Genomic DNA, 14,381 nt, shown 5'->3' with positions numbered 1-14,381 from the left:
TTTTCTTCTATTAAACGGAGTTGAATCTTCTAGATAAAATACACATACTTTTTGATTAAATCCTGACCTCCAGATACTAATGTTTTGGGGGTTTCTTTGCAGTGTAGGAAGGTTTTTTATCGGTGTAGTGGTGCCTGCTTTCTCTGAACTGCCCTATGATTAATCAAATCCTCATCACATCTTTTTTTTTTTACATCTCAAAACACATTTTCCCAGTCTTTTCGTCCCTAGAACAAGGGTTTAATTTTATTTAATTGTATATTATATAGGGGGGAAATGGGAGGAATTTTTTAATGCAACATAAAAGTGCAACATAAATTAAGCTTTATTTACCTACTTTCTTAAATTTGGTGCGTGTCAGTGGATGCTTACTGTTGTGCGTTAGTGTATACATTCACTGGCCACTTTATTAGGTACAAATGATGCCTTAAAAGGAGGCAGAAGGAGCTTTACCTGACGTGGTTTTCCTTCATTTGCTTCCAGGTTTGACAAGGTTCAGTTAGTGATTTATTTGTGGTTTATTTTATTAACGTTGTCTTTTTTTATAGTTTCCAACCAATACCTTGTATTCCCCTGTGACCTCTGGTGGCCATTGTCTGCAAACTGCAGAGATGGTTCTGAATGAAAAACCTAGCAGATCAACAGTTTCTGAAATATTCAACACTCATGCCACGGTCAAGGTCACTTAAATCACCTTTCCTCTTCTCCTTAGTTTGAACTTTGGAACTTCCAGTAGAAGAGGTGTACCTAATAATGTAGCCAGCTTTCTTTTACTCATGTGAATTACTGCAACAATATCTGACTGTCTCACTCCACTTCCTCCTTTCTTTTACTCACATCACTTTATACCTCCTTTTCCTGTTTCCTCCTCCCTTTACTCTTCCCCCCTTCACCAATCACCCATTTTTGCTCCTCCCTCTATTCCACGTCGCCTTCCTCATCGTCCTCGTCGGCACAGGCAGTGCAGTCCTTCTCGGGTAAGAGGCCATATTCGTTAAGAAAAGCCTCCACATCGGTGGCAAAGAACTCTTCTTGGAAGTTTTTGGTGACAGCCAGGAAGTTTCCCAGTAGCTCGCCTGCCTTGTACACCAGCAGCGCAGGGAGAACCTGAGAGGGCAGGAACAGGAACAGGAACACAGATTAAATATCTGGCCATATCTGTAACACCTAATGTAATTTAGAATTTGAGATCTTTGTTAAATGACCTTCAACTTCATTTTATGCATGATACATCTAATTATTTACTAAAAGTTTGGGAAAATTCTCCAAATTTTTTTGAGGCCCCTAAAAAAAATCTCCTGCCACCCATCTATGGATCCCGACCCAGTGTTTGGGAATCAAGTAAAAACTAAAAACTGTTTTATTTTAAAGCAGTTATACACTTATTTATAGGTTGTATATTCAATATGTGCCAATAAATTCTTCTAAATGTTTTCCTGAAATTCCATAAATTGGTCATATATTGTTCTCACATGACTCAGCTAAAATGCTGATTGTTATTTACATTGTTATAGTCTATGCATGGTGAAGCATGCAATATATATATATATATATCTGTCATACTATGTATATATATATATATATATACATATATATTTATATATTTAAATATATATTTGATTTTATGATTGTATCAGATTTTACATTTTGATCTGTCCGATCCATTGATTATGACCAGTATCAGACCAATACCAATACTGACCGATACCGATTCCCATCCCTAGTCCCGACCCAGTGTTTGGGAAACCTAACCTCAGAGGAGAAGCGCTCAGCAGCACCCGTTGCCACGGCATCAATGCGACAGAATTTAATACTGGAGTACTCCAACGCCAGGCAGTCCAGACATGAGTTCAACTGTTCACAGCCTGGCAAAGGAGAGAACATGAGTCATAAGTCTTGATAACACATGAATATTTTCTGGTATACTATGTTAAAGTAAATAAACTAAGACCTTTGACATCTTGCTCGTAAACATGGACGACCACCAGGGTCAGCTGATGTTCCTTCTCGATCACTTCCAGAAAGGCCTCCCCGCTCTCCAGCTCATTGACGGTGTCAAACGTCGGGCCGAAGCTGAGGCGCTCGTGCATTTCCTGCATGCATTGCTTCCTGTAGCGTTTCAGGCTGCGTTCGTCCTCCTCTCGGATCAGCTCGTACTCCTGAGCGCTCATCTGCAGGTGAGGCAAAGAGGTACTGCTAAGTACAACGTGACATTCGAGACATTTTTTTTAGATTGTTGCCGTGTGTTTTTCGGCGTCTTATGACTGTCTGCGACCTTGGCTCTGTATGAAAAACACCTAATGTCATTTCAATTCTTCAGGACTGAAGAAGTTTCTAGTCTTGAAAGAGCTTCTTCAGTTCTGAAGAAATTTCTTCATCAATTCCATTTCAAATTGTTAAACAGTGATTTTTGGATAAATTAATTTTTCACAACTATATTTTTGCATGTTATTTGAAGCATATACACACAGATTTTAATGAAAAAGTTTGGGAAAATTCTACAAATTTGTTTGGGGACCCCAAACACATCTCCTACGACCCATCTGTGGGTCCCGACCCAGTGTTTGGGAATCACTGGCCTAAAGAACATCCTATAAAAAACTTTAAAAGAAAACCTAAAAAACTGTTTTATTTTAAAGCAGTTTCACACTTATTTATGGGTAGTATATTTAATATGTGTTTACCCAAACTTCCATTAAACATCTGTGAATTGGTAACCACCAAACCTTACATCATCCACATACCCAGAAAAGGTCCATACAAATTTGTCATGGGTTTGGTTGACACTCAACTGAGAGCCACTGCGACAAAAATGGTGCCAGTCTCGTCATGAGGTACCTTTCTGTTGTGTCTCTCCTTGTCCTCTTCTCGGGGAATGGACATCTGTCTCAGCAGCTCCCTCTTGTTTTGAGGGAGAGCCTGATCCACAGTGTCCAACTTAAACCTCCGCCAGTCATTAATTACACCTTTGGGACCTGTAAGCACCCACGTGCAGAACAAAAACTTAAATGAAAACATCAAGACATATAATTCTCTGTCATACTGACTTACAACAAAATACAAATTACTTATGTGTCGCACCTGTGTAATTGGCGGGCAATTCCTCTTCTTCCTGTAGAGAGCTAGACATCTTACGAAAAACCTGCAGTTAACAGAAAACACAAAAAGAGTAACCTGTAGAGTACCTGATAAAAGCAAGGTGATTTGTTCATGACTCCATTTTTGTTTGAAAGGTATTGAGACTTCTGGAAACTGTGGTTTTTATTGGTCATGACACAACTATGGTAAATGGTCTGTATTTATGTAGCTCTTTTTTAGTCTTGACAACCCACTCACAGCTGCTTTCATCCATTAATACAGCTACTGCCATCCCAAAAACACTGCGTTGGCCGGGAATCGAACCCGGGTCAACTGCTTGGAAGGCAGCTATGCTAACCACTATACCACCAACGCCTGTATACCCCTTAACTGAAAACATAGTAGTCTGCATGTAGCCAGAGAGAGAACTAGACTTCTGCACATCATCTAGGCATTACAAGTTTTGGAAATGCTGGACTTTGACAGAAGACTTTCCAAAACACACTAGCATCGGAATCAGTAGCATTGGGACTTGAAGAATAGGACATAAGTTTAGGTTTCTTCAGAAGCATTTTCAGTTTCCTCAGAGCTGAAGAGGTTTTCTCATTTTTCTCAGAAGCTTCGTCAGTCTGCAGATAGGAAGAAGTTTCCTCCAAGCTTCTTCATTTCTGAAAAAGCTTCTTCCGTTCAAGGAACCTCTTCAATTCAAGAAGCTTCTTCAATTCAAGAAACTTCTCCAGTTCAAGAAGCTTCTTCAGTTCAAGAAACTTCTTCAGTTCAAGAAGCTTCTTCCGTTCAAGAAACTTCTTCAATTCAAGAAACATCTTCAATGTATGAAACTTCTTCAATTCAAGAAACTTGTCCAGTTCAAGAAGCTTTTTCAGTTTCTTCAGAACTGAATAAACCTCTTCAGAACTTCTCCATTTCTGAAAAAGCTTCTACAGTTCAAGAAGAAGTTTCCTCAAAACTTCTTCAGTTTCTTCAGAACTGAAGAAGTTTCTAGTTCTGAAAGAGCTTCTTCATTTCTGGAGAAGTTTTCATCAGTTTGTTCAGATATAGAACTTCTTCAGTTCTGAAGTTCTGAAGAAACTTCTTCATTTCAGACATAAAGCTGTGCTCTCTATTTATATTTTATTTGAACGATCAACAGTTTTTCCAGTGACCCTGACTACTACATCTTTAAATCCACATGCAAGAAAAAACACCTGAACAACAGTTTATGGTTAAAGTGTTGTTTTTTTCTTAAGATCTCCCATTTGAGCAACATGATATACTGAATAATTCACAACGTCCCTGCAGTTTGTCTCACACTTGTCACATCCACTTAATATGAGCCAGCTTTAAATTTACCTATCAGATTATGCAGAGATTATCATCAGCAGTCTGACGTGTGCACATGCCTGGGAACATCTCAGTATGTAACTATATATGATACAATTATGTGAATTTCTTTTCAGGAAATGATGAACTTAATTCATTCATTAAGACAAATTCAAAGAAAATCTTCAGATAAAGTGTAAATGAAGGCAAGAATTATCGACAACATCACACAATTACATACATGTTTTTGTATAAATATGAGATGTAGACAGCTACAAGAAGGTAGAAAATATTAAAATACATTATACAACTGCAGGGGAATACACCACAGCTATAAATGTAATACAGAATTAATACAAAAAAAATAAAAATACAAAAGGAAACCTAGAGTTACTTGCATGGTACTTACCAAAATCCACCACAACTGTTACCTGTGTGTGTGCTGAGTGAGAATTGTTAGTTCTGAGTTTGATCAGTTTCTTGCAGCTTATTTCTTTTGCTTGACCTTTTTCTCTCTTGCATCTATTTGTTATTCTCCGTCAGTGCCGGCGTATACACACACACCAGATTAGAAAACAGTGGGGACAGGAGAGAGAGAGAGAGATGAGGGATTATAAGCCTTATCTTCACTGTCATCCTCATCATCACTGTGACGATAATATGGCGTCTAATATGATTAGTCATAATACCAAGGAGCTTAGTGATATGGAGCGATGACGGTGGAGACACAAGAAAAAACAAGAGGAAGAAGATGTTTTCAAAATGCAAATGTCAATAAAATACAAGAAACAACATAAAAACAACCCAAAATATTGAAGATGAAAGTATAAAGTATGTGAAATATCTGTCTGATTTGCAGTGTTTCATCCATAATGTTGAACGTCTCATGACCACTATGGGTGTTTTTTAAGGTTTGGACAGGAAAACTTCTTCTTCTTCTTCTTCTTCACTCAGTGAGGAATCAGTAAGTTTGAACCACCTTTATAAAACGCTCACTCCCTGCACCAAATCCCATAGAGAAAATCAGCGATTTTTACATTCAAACCTCTAAGGAGTGGTTGATCCACTAGCGCCTCCGTCTGTGAGTTCAAACGTGTCACACACAATTTTTTGACATTGGTGTTATTCAAAATGTTCTGTTCAGATGTATTCAGGCAACACAAACTCCCCAAACAAGGCAGCAGTACACCAGAAGCTCCATGTGTCCTCATAAGATAAAAATTATGATTTTCTCTATGGAATTTTGGTGCTGAAAAATACAACCAAACTCTAATGTTTGAGATATAGGCGTGAAGATATTCTTATAGACTTAAGCAGATGTAGATTTTTGGTTTCCATCCGTATTTTTCCCCCCTAAACTTAACCAATAATGTCACATACAGTCGTTACAACATTGATCCAGTAGGTGTCACTCTGTGACTGAACACAGAAACTACAGTCATACAATACATACATATTGTATACTACTTATTCAGATATTGTTTCTACTGCTATTAAATGTGTTGGATATGAGGTGATTATAGATGACATTTAATGTATTTTTAAGTTTTCAAATATTGCTGTAAATCTGGTTAAAGTGACTAATAATTTATGCTTTTTGATACAAAGTATCCAGTTGTATACAAAAAGTCACATATGACCCTTTTTCCTCCACTGTCCTTCACTGGATTCTCAATAATTTCCCCCTCCGTGCAATAAATGCTTTGTTTACAAAGTGACCTTCTTAAATGCTACTCACTTATAAGCAATATGTTTTGGTGATTTCACGCCTCATTTATGTTACCGTGGTATTTACTGCTCTATGTATCTTGCAGAGTGGTGGGGGCGTGTCTGTGCTGACAGGATGGAGGGAGGAGGAGGAGGAGGAGGTGGAGGAGGAGGAGGAGGAGGAGGAGGAGGAGAGGATGAGGTGAGACAAACCCAAACTCCATCATTTCACATGTTTGAGAGGATAAAACCGTGTGGGAGAGAGAGCAGTGACAGAGCTTTGTAACCGGGTCCGGACCAGAACCAGAACCAGAACCATGCCGGTGAGACGGGGCCATGTGGCGCCACAGAACACTTTTGTGGACACCATCATCCGCAAGTTTGAGGGACAAAGTGAGTATGAATAATATTTTGGACTTCACCACTTGCAATTAAGCAGTTTTTAAGAAATAGAAATTAGAAATAAGAAATAGAGACATAAAAGATCAAATCACTAAAATGATTTGTTCAATTTATATCTTTATAGCCAAAATAATAATAAAACTAATAATTATTCAAGTCACAGGGAGGTTTGGTTAGACAGTTTAAGATAAGATAAGTAAACGTAAGATAAGACTTAATTGGATTTTACTTTTCGCTCTACATTAAAAAAAAAGTGTTTGTGTGTGTGATCTTGTATTTGTTGCCTCTTTAGGACCTTTTTTCTGGCATAAACACTTGACCTTGACAGGACCACGGAGTCCTCATGGAGACCTGACCAAAACCTGGTCCTAATGAGGCAGAACCTCATTTGTGAGGAACTAGTTAAAGTTTAGGACTATGGTAGACTAAGGACTCGTGGTTAGGGTTAAGGTTAAGGTTAAGGTTAAAGATAAGACTGAGCTCTATGCAGAGTCATGAGAAGAACAGCTATGGTGTCTTTGTGAGGACATTTTTGGACTGGTCCTCACAACAAAAGGATTTGATTTTGTAGAATTTTTTCGATTTTTTTTTTTTAGGGTTAAATTTGGATTAGACATTTAGTTTAGGCTTGAAGGTATCTGTACTATACTTTGTTATTTGTATTTCTAGCAACTTTTACTTTTTACTCCACTACATTTCCTCTAACTATCTTGAATCTACCAAACAAAATTTTAGAAGAAGAAGAGTTGGTATTATAGTCTGTATTTATACAGAGCTTTTCCAGTCTTGATGAGCTGATTTTTCTGTCATTTTCTGGTAAGAAACTTGTATTTTTACTCAAGTATCACTTTTAAGGTACTTTATACAAGACTGTGTAAGTTAATATCATCATGGAAACCAGTCTGGACTTGGTCAAGATAAGAGTTCTCTACTCTCTTTCCTCTACAGATCGAAAGTTCATCATCGCCAATGCACAGGTGGAGAACTGTGCCATCATATTCTGTAACGACGCCTTCTGCGGGATGTGTGGTTACACGCGTGCCGAGGTGATGCAGAAGTCCTGCACCTGCAGCTTCCTGTACGGACCTCACACCCACAGACCGGCCGTGGCCCAGATGGCCAAAGCTCTGCTGGGGGCAGAGGAGAGGAAGGTGGAGATATGCCTCTACACCAAAGAAGGTGCGGTACGATATGATCCAACCTGATTCACAAAGTGTGGTGATATTCACCATGTCATACATGTGTACATGAGAGCTGTCACACAGCCCCTTTACAAAGAGGAACTTTAAGTACTTTTATCATCCTGTTCTTTTATATAGGGGGAAAAAATTATCTTTTAAAGACGAATAAAAAGAAAAATTCTCTATCCAAAAGTAACAGCTTCCGATTTACCATTTTCTCAATTAATCATTAAAAACTGACATTTAGACGCTTCAATAAAACCCCCAATCCAATCCAACTTTATTTATAAAGCACTTTGCAGATGAATAGCAAACCAAAATTGAGATATTAAATATATGAACAGATATTAAAATGTCAATATGCAAAGAAGATAAGAATAAAAATGACAACATGAAAATTAACTTGAATCTGAAACTAAAAGAAAAAAAAAGATAAATAAAATAGAAAATCCCAAGATAAATAAATAATAATGAAACCAGTGCAATAGCAACTAAAACCAGGATAAAACAAAAGTTTTCAGATTTTTCAGCTTCTTAAATGTGGATATTTTCTGGTTTCTTTGCTCTTTAACAAAGAAATCATTAAAATGTAATCATTTTTACTTTGTTGACAAAACAAGACTATGTTTGATAAACACTGATCAATATTTTTTCACATTTTATGGATCACACCATTACTCCATTATGAAAATAATTGTTGCTTTGTACCTAACCCCAGCACAATAATCCTACACACATATACTGTTGTTATATAGATTCACAGCAGGTCTCTCGTTGTCTATTAATATTTAATTTGTAATTTCAGCTGCTTCTATGCTGCTGTTATTGTTATTGTTTTATATGCTCTCATATTTATTGTTTTTTGCCTGAAGACGAGGAGGTCAGTCAGTAAAATGTCGGTAATATTGAACGCAGGTCGCTGCTGAAACAGCACTTCTACTTTTACCGTGAGTCTGTCGCCCATATTAGTTTCCTTCAGACCCACTGACTGCGTCTAAAAATATTTCTGAAATCAGAGAGAGAGAGAGAGAGGGGCTGGACGCTGTGGGCAGAAATATCATCAAATAGGTCAAATATTCAAATATCAGTCTGAAATAATGTTTATTTTTTGGTTTGTGTGAAAATTGAAGAATAAGGGTTCATTTTGGTTTTAAACAGGAACGACAATACCATTTTTAGACCATTTATGAACGTATGGAGTGCTGAGGATGATTTGTGCTGAGTCATTTCAAAAACATAATTCTCCAACTGTGTGACAAAATTGTTCTCCCGAAAAGAAGAAATAAACAGCACCAAACATGACTTGCTAAAATGATTTTCACTAAGTTTTATTCACATTTTCCGATATCTGATCCAGTGATTTTGACCCACGGATACCGAAACTCACAGATAACGATTCCCTATAGTTTTGAACTTCATTAAGTTTAATTTTAAATTTCAGTTTAAATTTAAGTTAACAGCAACCGACTTAACATCCTGGCAGGATTTAAGGAATATTTTTTATTACAAATGGTCATTAGTAACATTGTAACCAATAGGTCTAGAGAAGAAGTTATTTCTGTCTTGTTTTTGTTATTTATTGATTCATTTTGCATTTTAAATGTGTTTTCTTTATTGTGAACTCAATAAAAAAAACACTTTTTAAAACCAATCCTAAAATTCTGTCAAATATAGTCACAAATAAAAATTTTCTACCAATTTTTAAAAATTTTTTTACTTGACCTGTCCCCTCCTGACTGACTTAGACGCTAATTGTCCCCAAGTTCATTTGAGTCTGAGACCATTAACTAGATTGATTGTTAATTGACCACTAAATACATTGTTAAATGAATATAAGTAAAACAAGCTCCCTGATTTTTCAGCTTGAACATTTTTTTTGAACAGTTTTTCTTTGCTCCATATAACAAACAAATCATTAAAACAGAATAATTTTGGGTCGAAAAATCATCATTTTGAGGTGTGAAAAACACAGAGCAAAATTGTTCAACATTTTATAGACCAAAAAACGAATTAATTAATAGAAAGAAATTATCAACAGATTATTTCATTATTAAAATAACTGTTAGCGGTGGCCCTGGTAACCAACAAAAGACAGTGACTTTGTTATCATGGAAAAACTAATGCAGCTAAAAACTTTCAAAGTGTAAATGTGATTGTAAAATGCTTTTTTTTCTTCGTATATTATGTTATGGAAGAAAAACCACACACAATAGATCACAAGACGGAGTGAAAACATGGTGATTGTAAAGGGATTAACAGCGACCGTCACAGCTTCTTTCCCTGCATTAATTACTCTGCAGAGGTCAACATGGAGGAGTTATGAGAGGCATCAGATATTAAGTGTTGGGAGTATATTGATTTTTCTTTCTTTGGTTTCACCTAATGGCTGCAGCATCAATCTCAGGAACTTAATATCTGACATGAAAGACTTTCTTTCTCCAAGCAGTCTGTCAAAAAATGTCAATATGTAGCCAACTACTGTTGTATTCTGGAGCAGCATATTAATTTCATCTAAAAATAATATACATAATATTATAAATAATATAATAAATAATAATAATAATAATAACATAAATAATTACAAAATGAGATCTTCTGCCCCCCTTACAAACAGTGTGGGCAAACAGAAAATTAAAAATTGTTTCTTAAAATATAATTTTCTGTGCTGTTTTTCCTGAATTAACAAGACACTTTCATTCCCTGCTCAGGAGCTTAGTTTACTTGTAGCAAACTTGTTCAGTTTGTATACTTATATACAGTTTTATCTTGTTTTTTTGACACCAGAAGTTTCTGTCTCAGGAGAACGATACTTACCGATTTGACCTTCTGTGAAACCTGAGCTTTGACCTGCTAGAGTAACCAGGTCACAACAGCGCACAGAAATGCAGAAGACCTTTAAAAACAACCAAATGTTCTTCTGCGGTTAGATCATATCATAATATCCTACATTTGAAAATCAGTGTTTTTACCTTGCGGGAGACACAGGCACTGCTGACCTTTTGCCATCTCTTACGGTAACTTTGTATCACATCAGAGCAACGTAATTTAAACACACAAGTCACAAAATAACACATCTGAATTCACTTACGGAGGCAGCAGTGGGACAGGAGCTCCTGCGTGCTGTTGAATAAAATTGGTGGTTTTCTCTATGGACTTTGGTGTGGGGGAGTAAGTGGTTTTTGGAAAGTGACACAAAATTCAGTTTAACGGAGAAATTAAGCCACAAACATATTCTCAAGATAGCACTGACTGCAGGATCTGTAGATCTTATTATTTTAGCCATTTGTGGCAAGATTTGTTCATCCTCATGTCCTCGGCTGGAAACCACATTTTCCCATTCCCAGAATGAAGAACGAAACTGGAGGAGTGTGTGTGTGTGTGTTTGTGTGTGCGCGCGCGTGTGTGTGTGTGTGGAGGTCGAAGTGAAGGTCAGTGCTCTACTTTAGGGACAATGAGAGAAACAGGATCATACTTTTCATTAGAGAGTAAACACCACATCAGCCAAAAGAAATGATTAACTAGCGGATTAGAGATTAATGGGACGCACCAAAAGATTAGTCACCCCCCACCAACGCTCCCATGAACACACACACACACACAGGTTCACAGTTATCCCCAAAGAACTCTGTATTGACTTCCATTTTCAGCCTAAATAAAACCTTAACCACAATTCAAATCCTAGCCCTAAACCTAACCAGTTCCTCAGCAATGAGGTTCTGCCTCATAAGGACCTGGTTCTGGTCTCCATGAGGACAACTGGTCCTGACAAGGTCGGTGTTTAGAAAAGGCAGCAAATACAAGAACACACACACACTGAACATTCTGGGTGTGTGTAGGTTAGCACTTAGTTGTGATGGTTAAGGTTAGGGTAAGAGGCTGGGGCAGAGGTCTCAAACTCACGACCCGCAGCCCATATGTGGCCCTCCAATAAATGTCATGCGGCCCACCACTTAATATAAAGTTATAATGACTTACTTCCATATGGTTTTGAAGTAATGGATTGATTTTGCATCGCACACAATGTTTTTATTGAGAACTTTACATTTTTCAAAGACACTTTTATTGTGAAATTAACTTGTTTTCACTTGAAACCCACAGGTTATTTGGGATTTAGATCCCTGGGCTAGGGAATGCATTATGTCTATGATGTGTCCTCACTAAGATATAAAAACAAGTTTGTGTGTGTGTGTATGTGTGTGACAGAGTGGGCGTCAGTGTTAGGGTTGGAGCCAGCATGGATTATCATAGTTACATTATAAATGATTCTAGCTTTATAATGATATCAAAGTGAAAGACCATCTGTTCTGCTGTGCTGCCACACACGCACACACACACAAACTTGTTTTTCTATCTCTGTGAGGAAACCTCATCGACATAATGCCTTTCTTAGCCCCTTACCCTAACCCTAACTATGCGACTAGACAAAATGTCCTTATAAAGATAGGCCTGTACGCTGGTCCCCGCGAGGATAGAAAAACACATATAAACACACACACACACAAAGTATTTTTTCCATCTCTGTGAGGAAACCTCATAGACATAATGCCTTTCTTAGTCCCTTACCCAAACCATGGACCAGAAAAAATGTCCCCACAAGGTTAAAATGTCCCCACAAAGACGGGCTTGTATGCTGGTCCCCAGGAGGATAGAAAAACATATTTAATAACGTATTTTTTCCATCTCTGTGAGGAAACCTCATAGACATATTGCCTTTTGTAGCCTCTAACCTTAAACATGCAAAAAGTCAAAATGTCCCCACGAAGACAGAAAAACATGTACACATGCTCACACACACAGTATTATGAGGTGAAAAGGTGAAGACTACAGTCTGTGGCTGATATGAGTTGGCTCTACACTTTAGCGCAGTGTTTTTGTTTTGTTTTTCATCCTGGCGTCGCCATCTAGTGGACATATTCAGAACAGGCTGATCATACTCAGTACTTCCTCTCTCTGTCTCTGTGTCTCTGTTCCTGCAGGAGAGTGTTTCAACTGTGAGATTGACGTGGTCCCGGTGAAGAACGAAGTGGGCAGAGTCATCATGTTCATTCTCAACTTTGAGCTGCCCTCTGACCCCAGACCGGTCAGCAGCTCTCCGGCCAGAGAGCTCAACAGAGTGCTGCACATTCCCTGGCTGTGTGTGGGTATGTTCACATGTACATGAGGCATGAATGATGTCATACATGCTTATGATTTATTTCCTCCTATGACTGAGGCCTGAGTCTGATCTGAATCCATGTGCTGATGCTTGTGCCACATGGGAGGAAAAAAGGTCATAATTGTAGTGTCAATGTCTTCCACTCAGATTGGCGGCAGCGCCTGCGTCTCCTCCTGCGCTCCCTCGGCTCCTCAGGTGTCCTGTCAGAGGACACAGAGCTGGGTTCTCCTCATGGCGACCTCCCTCCCCTTGGACACGAGTCTGTGGCGCTGGACAAACTGCTGCCACTCACAGAGAGGCGAGAGCAGGACGAGGCGGGAGCTGTGGACAAAGAGGAGTGGGAGGAGGAGGAGGAGGAGGACGGAAGAAGAGGAGGAGGAGATGCTGATGCAACTCTGGTGGATACAAGAACAGGAGGAAGAGGAGGATGGAGAAGTGAAGGCACAGGTCTGCCCGCAGCTCCAACTTCAGCGCCTCCAGCACTGGCCCCGCCCCTTTCCTTCTCACATGCTGCACCATGGTAATTAAATATAAAGAAATATTTTATATTGTTACAACTTTCATTTGTCACACTATGTTTATACAACCAGCTCCACGTGTGGCTGTACACAGGAAGTTACAAATATGTGAATAAACAGTTTACATTTACATTAAAGTTGTTAAAAATGTTTTTGGATCATATACTGTGTATATATATATATACTTAGTGGCCACTTTATTAGGTACACTTCAAGTGCAGGTTAATGCAAATCTAGGGTGTAGGTAAGTGTAAGTGTTTTCTTTAGTTTTTTTTAAATAATTAAGTATTTTCTGATTTTTCAGCTCCTTAAATGTGAATATTCTCTGGTTTTAAAATAATTTAAACGGAATAATTTTTGGTTTGTGGACAAAAACAAGATATTTGAGAAACCTCCTCATTTCCAGATTTGGAAAAACACTGATCAACATTTTCTGACGTTTATGGACCTGGATTTCTCAATGAATCGAGAAAATAATCGACAGATTAATTGATTATAAAATAAATTGTGTGAAATGAAAGAAAGACAACAATAAGTTAAAAAAAAAACACCTTACAAACACATGCAGAAGATCATCTCTGAACACGTGACATGAGCGTTTGATGTGTCCTCTGAGGCTCGACACTCGTTTAACGATGTGTTTAACCTGCGTGTCTGCAGGCGCGAGCAGAGAAGCAGAGGCCAACGTGACGACTGCCCTCCTCTGTCCAGCAGTTTTGACGACAGTGGTGGGATTTTAAAACATTCCTCGTCAGTGGACGACATCAAGAGTGGACAGGGTTACTGGGAAAAGAGACTGCAGTTGAGACACAGCTGCACCGGTGAGAATTAAACCAGTCCAGTCCAGTCTCCTGTTTCCAGCACATGGTCGCCTGCCAGTAAACGTTCATTTATTTAAAAAAAAATATTACAATACAACACATTATTCAAAAGACTCTATTCACCCTAGATCAATGTCAACGCTATATTGTGAGAAAAAAATCCAATTAATTGTTCTGTGTAATGGCAGACATGCTTTAA

The 14,381-nt window shown here is 38.1% G+C and overlaps 2 protein-coding genes and 1 non-coding gene across 3 annotated transcripts in view; 1 reads left to right on the top strand and 2 right to left on the bottom strand.

Annotated features, from left to right (window-relative positions):
- Positions 1-79: 79 nt before the first annotated feature.
- On the bottom strand, positions 80-4,958 carry pdca (phosducin a). The gene is made up of 6 exons (XM_058638594.1): positions 4,808-4,958; positions 3,082-3,142; positions 2,839-2,975; positions 1,952-2,171; positions 1,753-1,865; positions 80-1,107 (listed from the first exon to the last, which is right to left on the bottom strand). The coding sequence occupies exons 2-6, from the start codon at positions 3,128-3,130 to the stop codon at positions 919-921; spliced, it is 708 nt and encodes a 235-aa protein (XP_058494577.1). The 5' UTR covers positions 3,131-3,142; positions 4,808-4,958; the 3' UTR covers positions 80-918.
- Positions 3,382-3,453, bottom strand: trnag-ucc (transfer RNA glycine (anticodon UCC)). The gene has a single exon. It is a non-coding gene; the product is annotated as a tRNA-Gly (tRNA).
- Positions 4,959-6,325: 1,367 nt separating the features above from the next.
- LOC131470390 (potassium voltage-gated channel subfamily H member 6-like) overlaps positions 6,326-14,381 on the top strand; it is a 31,298-nt gene continuing 23,242 nt past the window's right edge. Inside the window, exons 1-5 of the mRNA XM_058646179.1 lie at positions 6,326-6,498; positions 7,456-7,686; positions 12,665-12,829; positions 12,991-13,363; positions 14,022-14,182. Coding sequence (XP_058502162.1) covers positions 6,423-6,498; positions 7,456-7,686; positions 12,665-12,829; positions 12,991-13,363; positions 14,022-14,182 — 1,006 coding nt within the window. The 5' untranslated portion in view covers positions 6,326-6,422. The remainder of the gene's footprint in view (positions 6,499-7,455; positions 7,687-12,664; positions 12,830-12,990; positions 13,364-14,021; positions 14,183-14,381) is intronic.

This window comes from Solea solea, chromosome 1 (assembly GCF_958295425.1).
Source record: "Solea solea chromosome 1, fSolSol10.1, whole genome shotgun sequence".
NCBI lineage: Eukaryota > Metazoa > Chordata > Actinopteri > Pleuronectiformes > Soleidae > Solea > Solea solea.
This window is presented reverse-complemented; position numbering and strand designations above follow the sequence as displayed.

Bases quoted from the DNA above. Each gene is read 5' to 3' on its own strand.
- pdca (XM_058638594.1), bottom strand. From the start codon at position 3,130: ATGTCTAGCTCTCTACAGGAAGAAGAGGAATTGCCCGCCAATTACACA. The intron at 2,976-3,081 runs GTGCGACACATA...GGGTGCTTACAG, and splicing joins ATTGCCCGCCAATTACACAG to GTCCCAAAGGTGTAATTAAT. The intron at 1,866-1,951 runs GTCTTAGTTTAT...CTCCTTTGCCAG, and splicing joins TTACGAGCAAGATGTCAAAG to GCTGTGAACAGTTGAACTCA.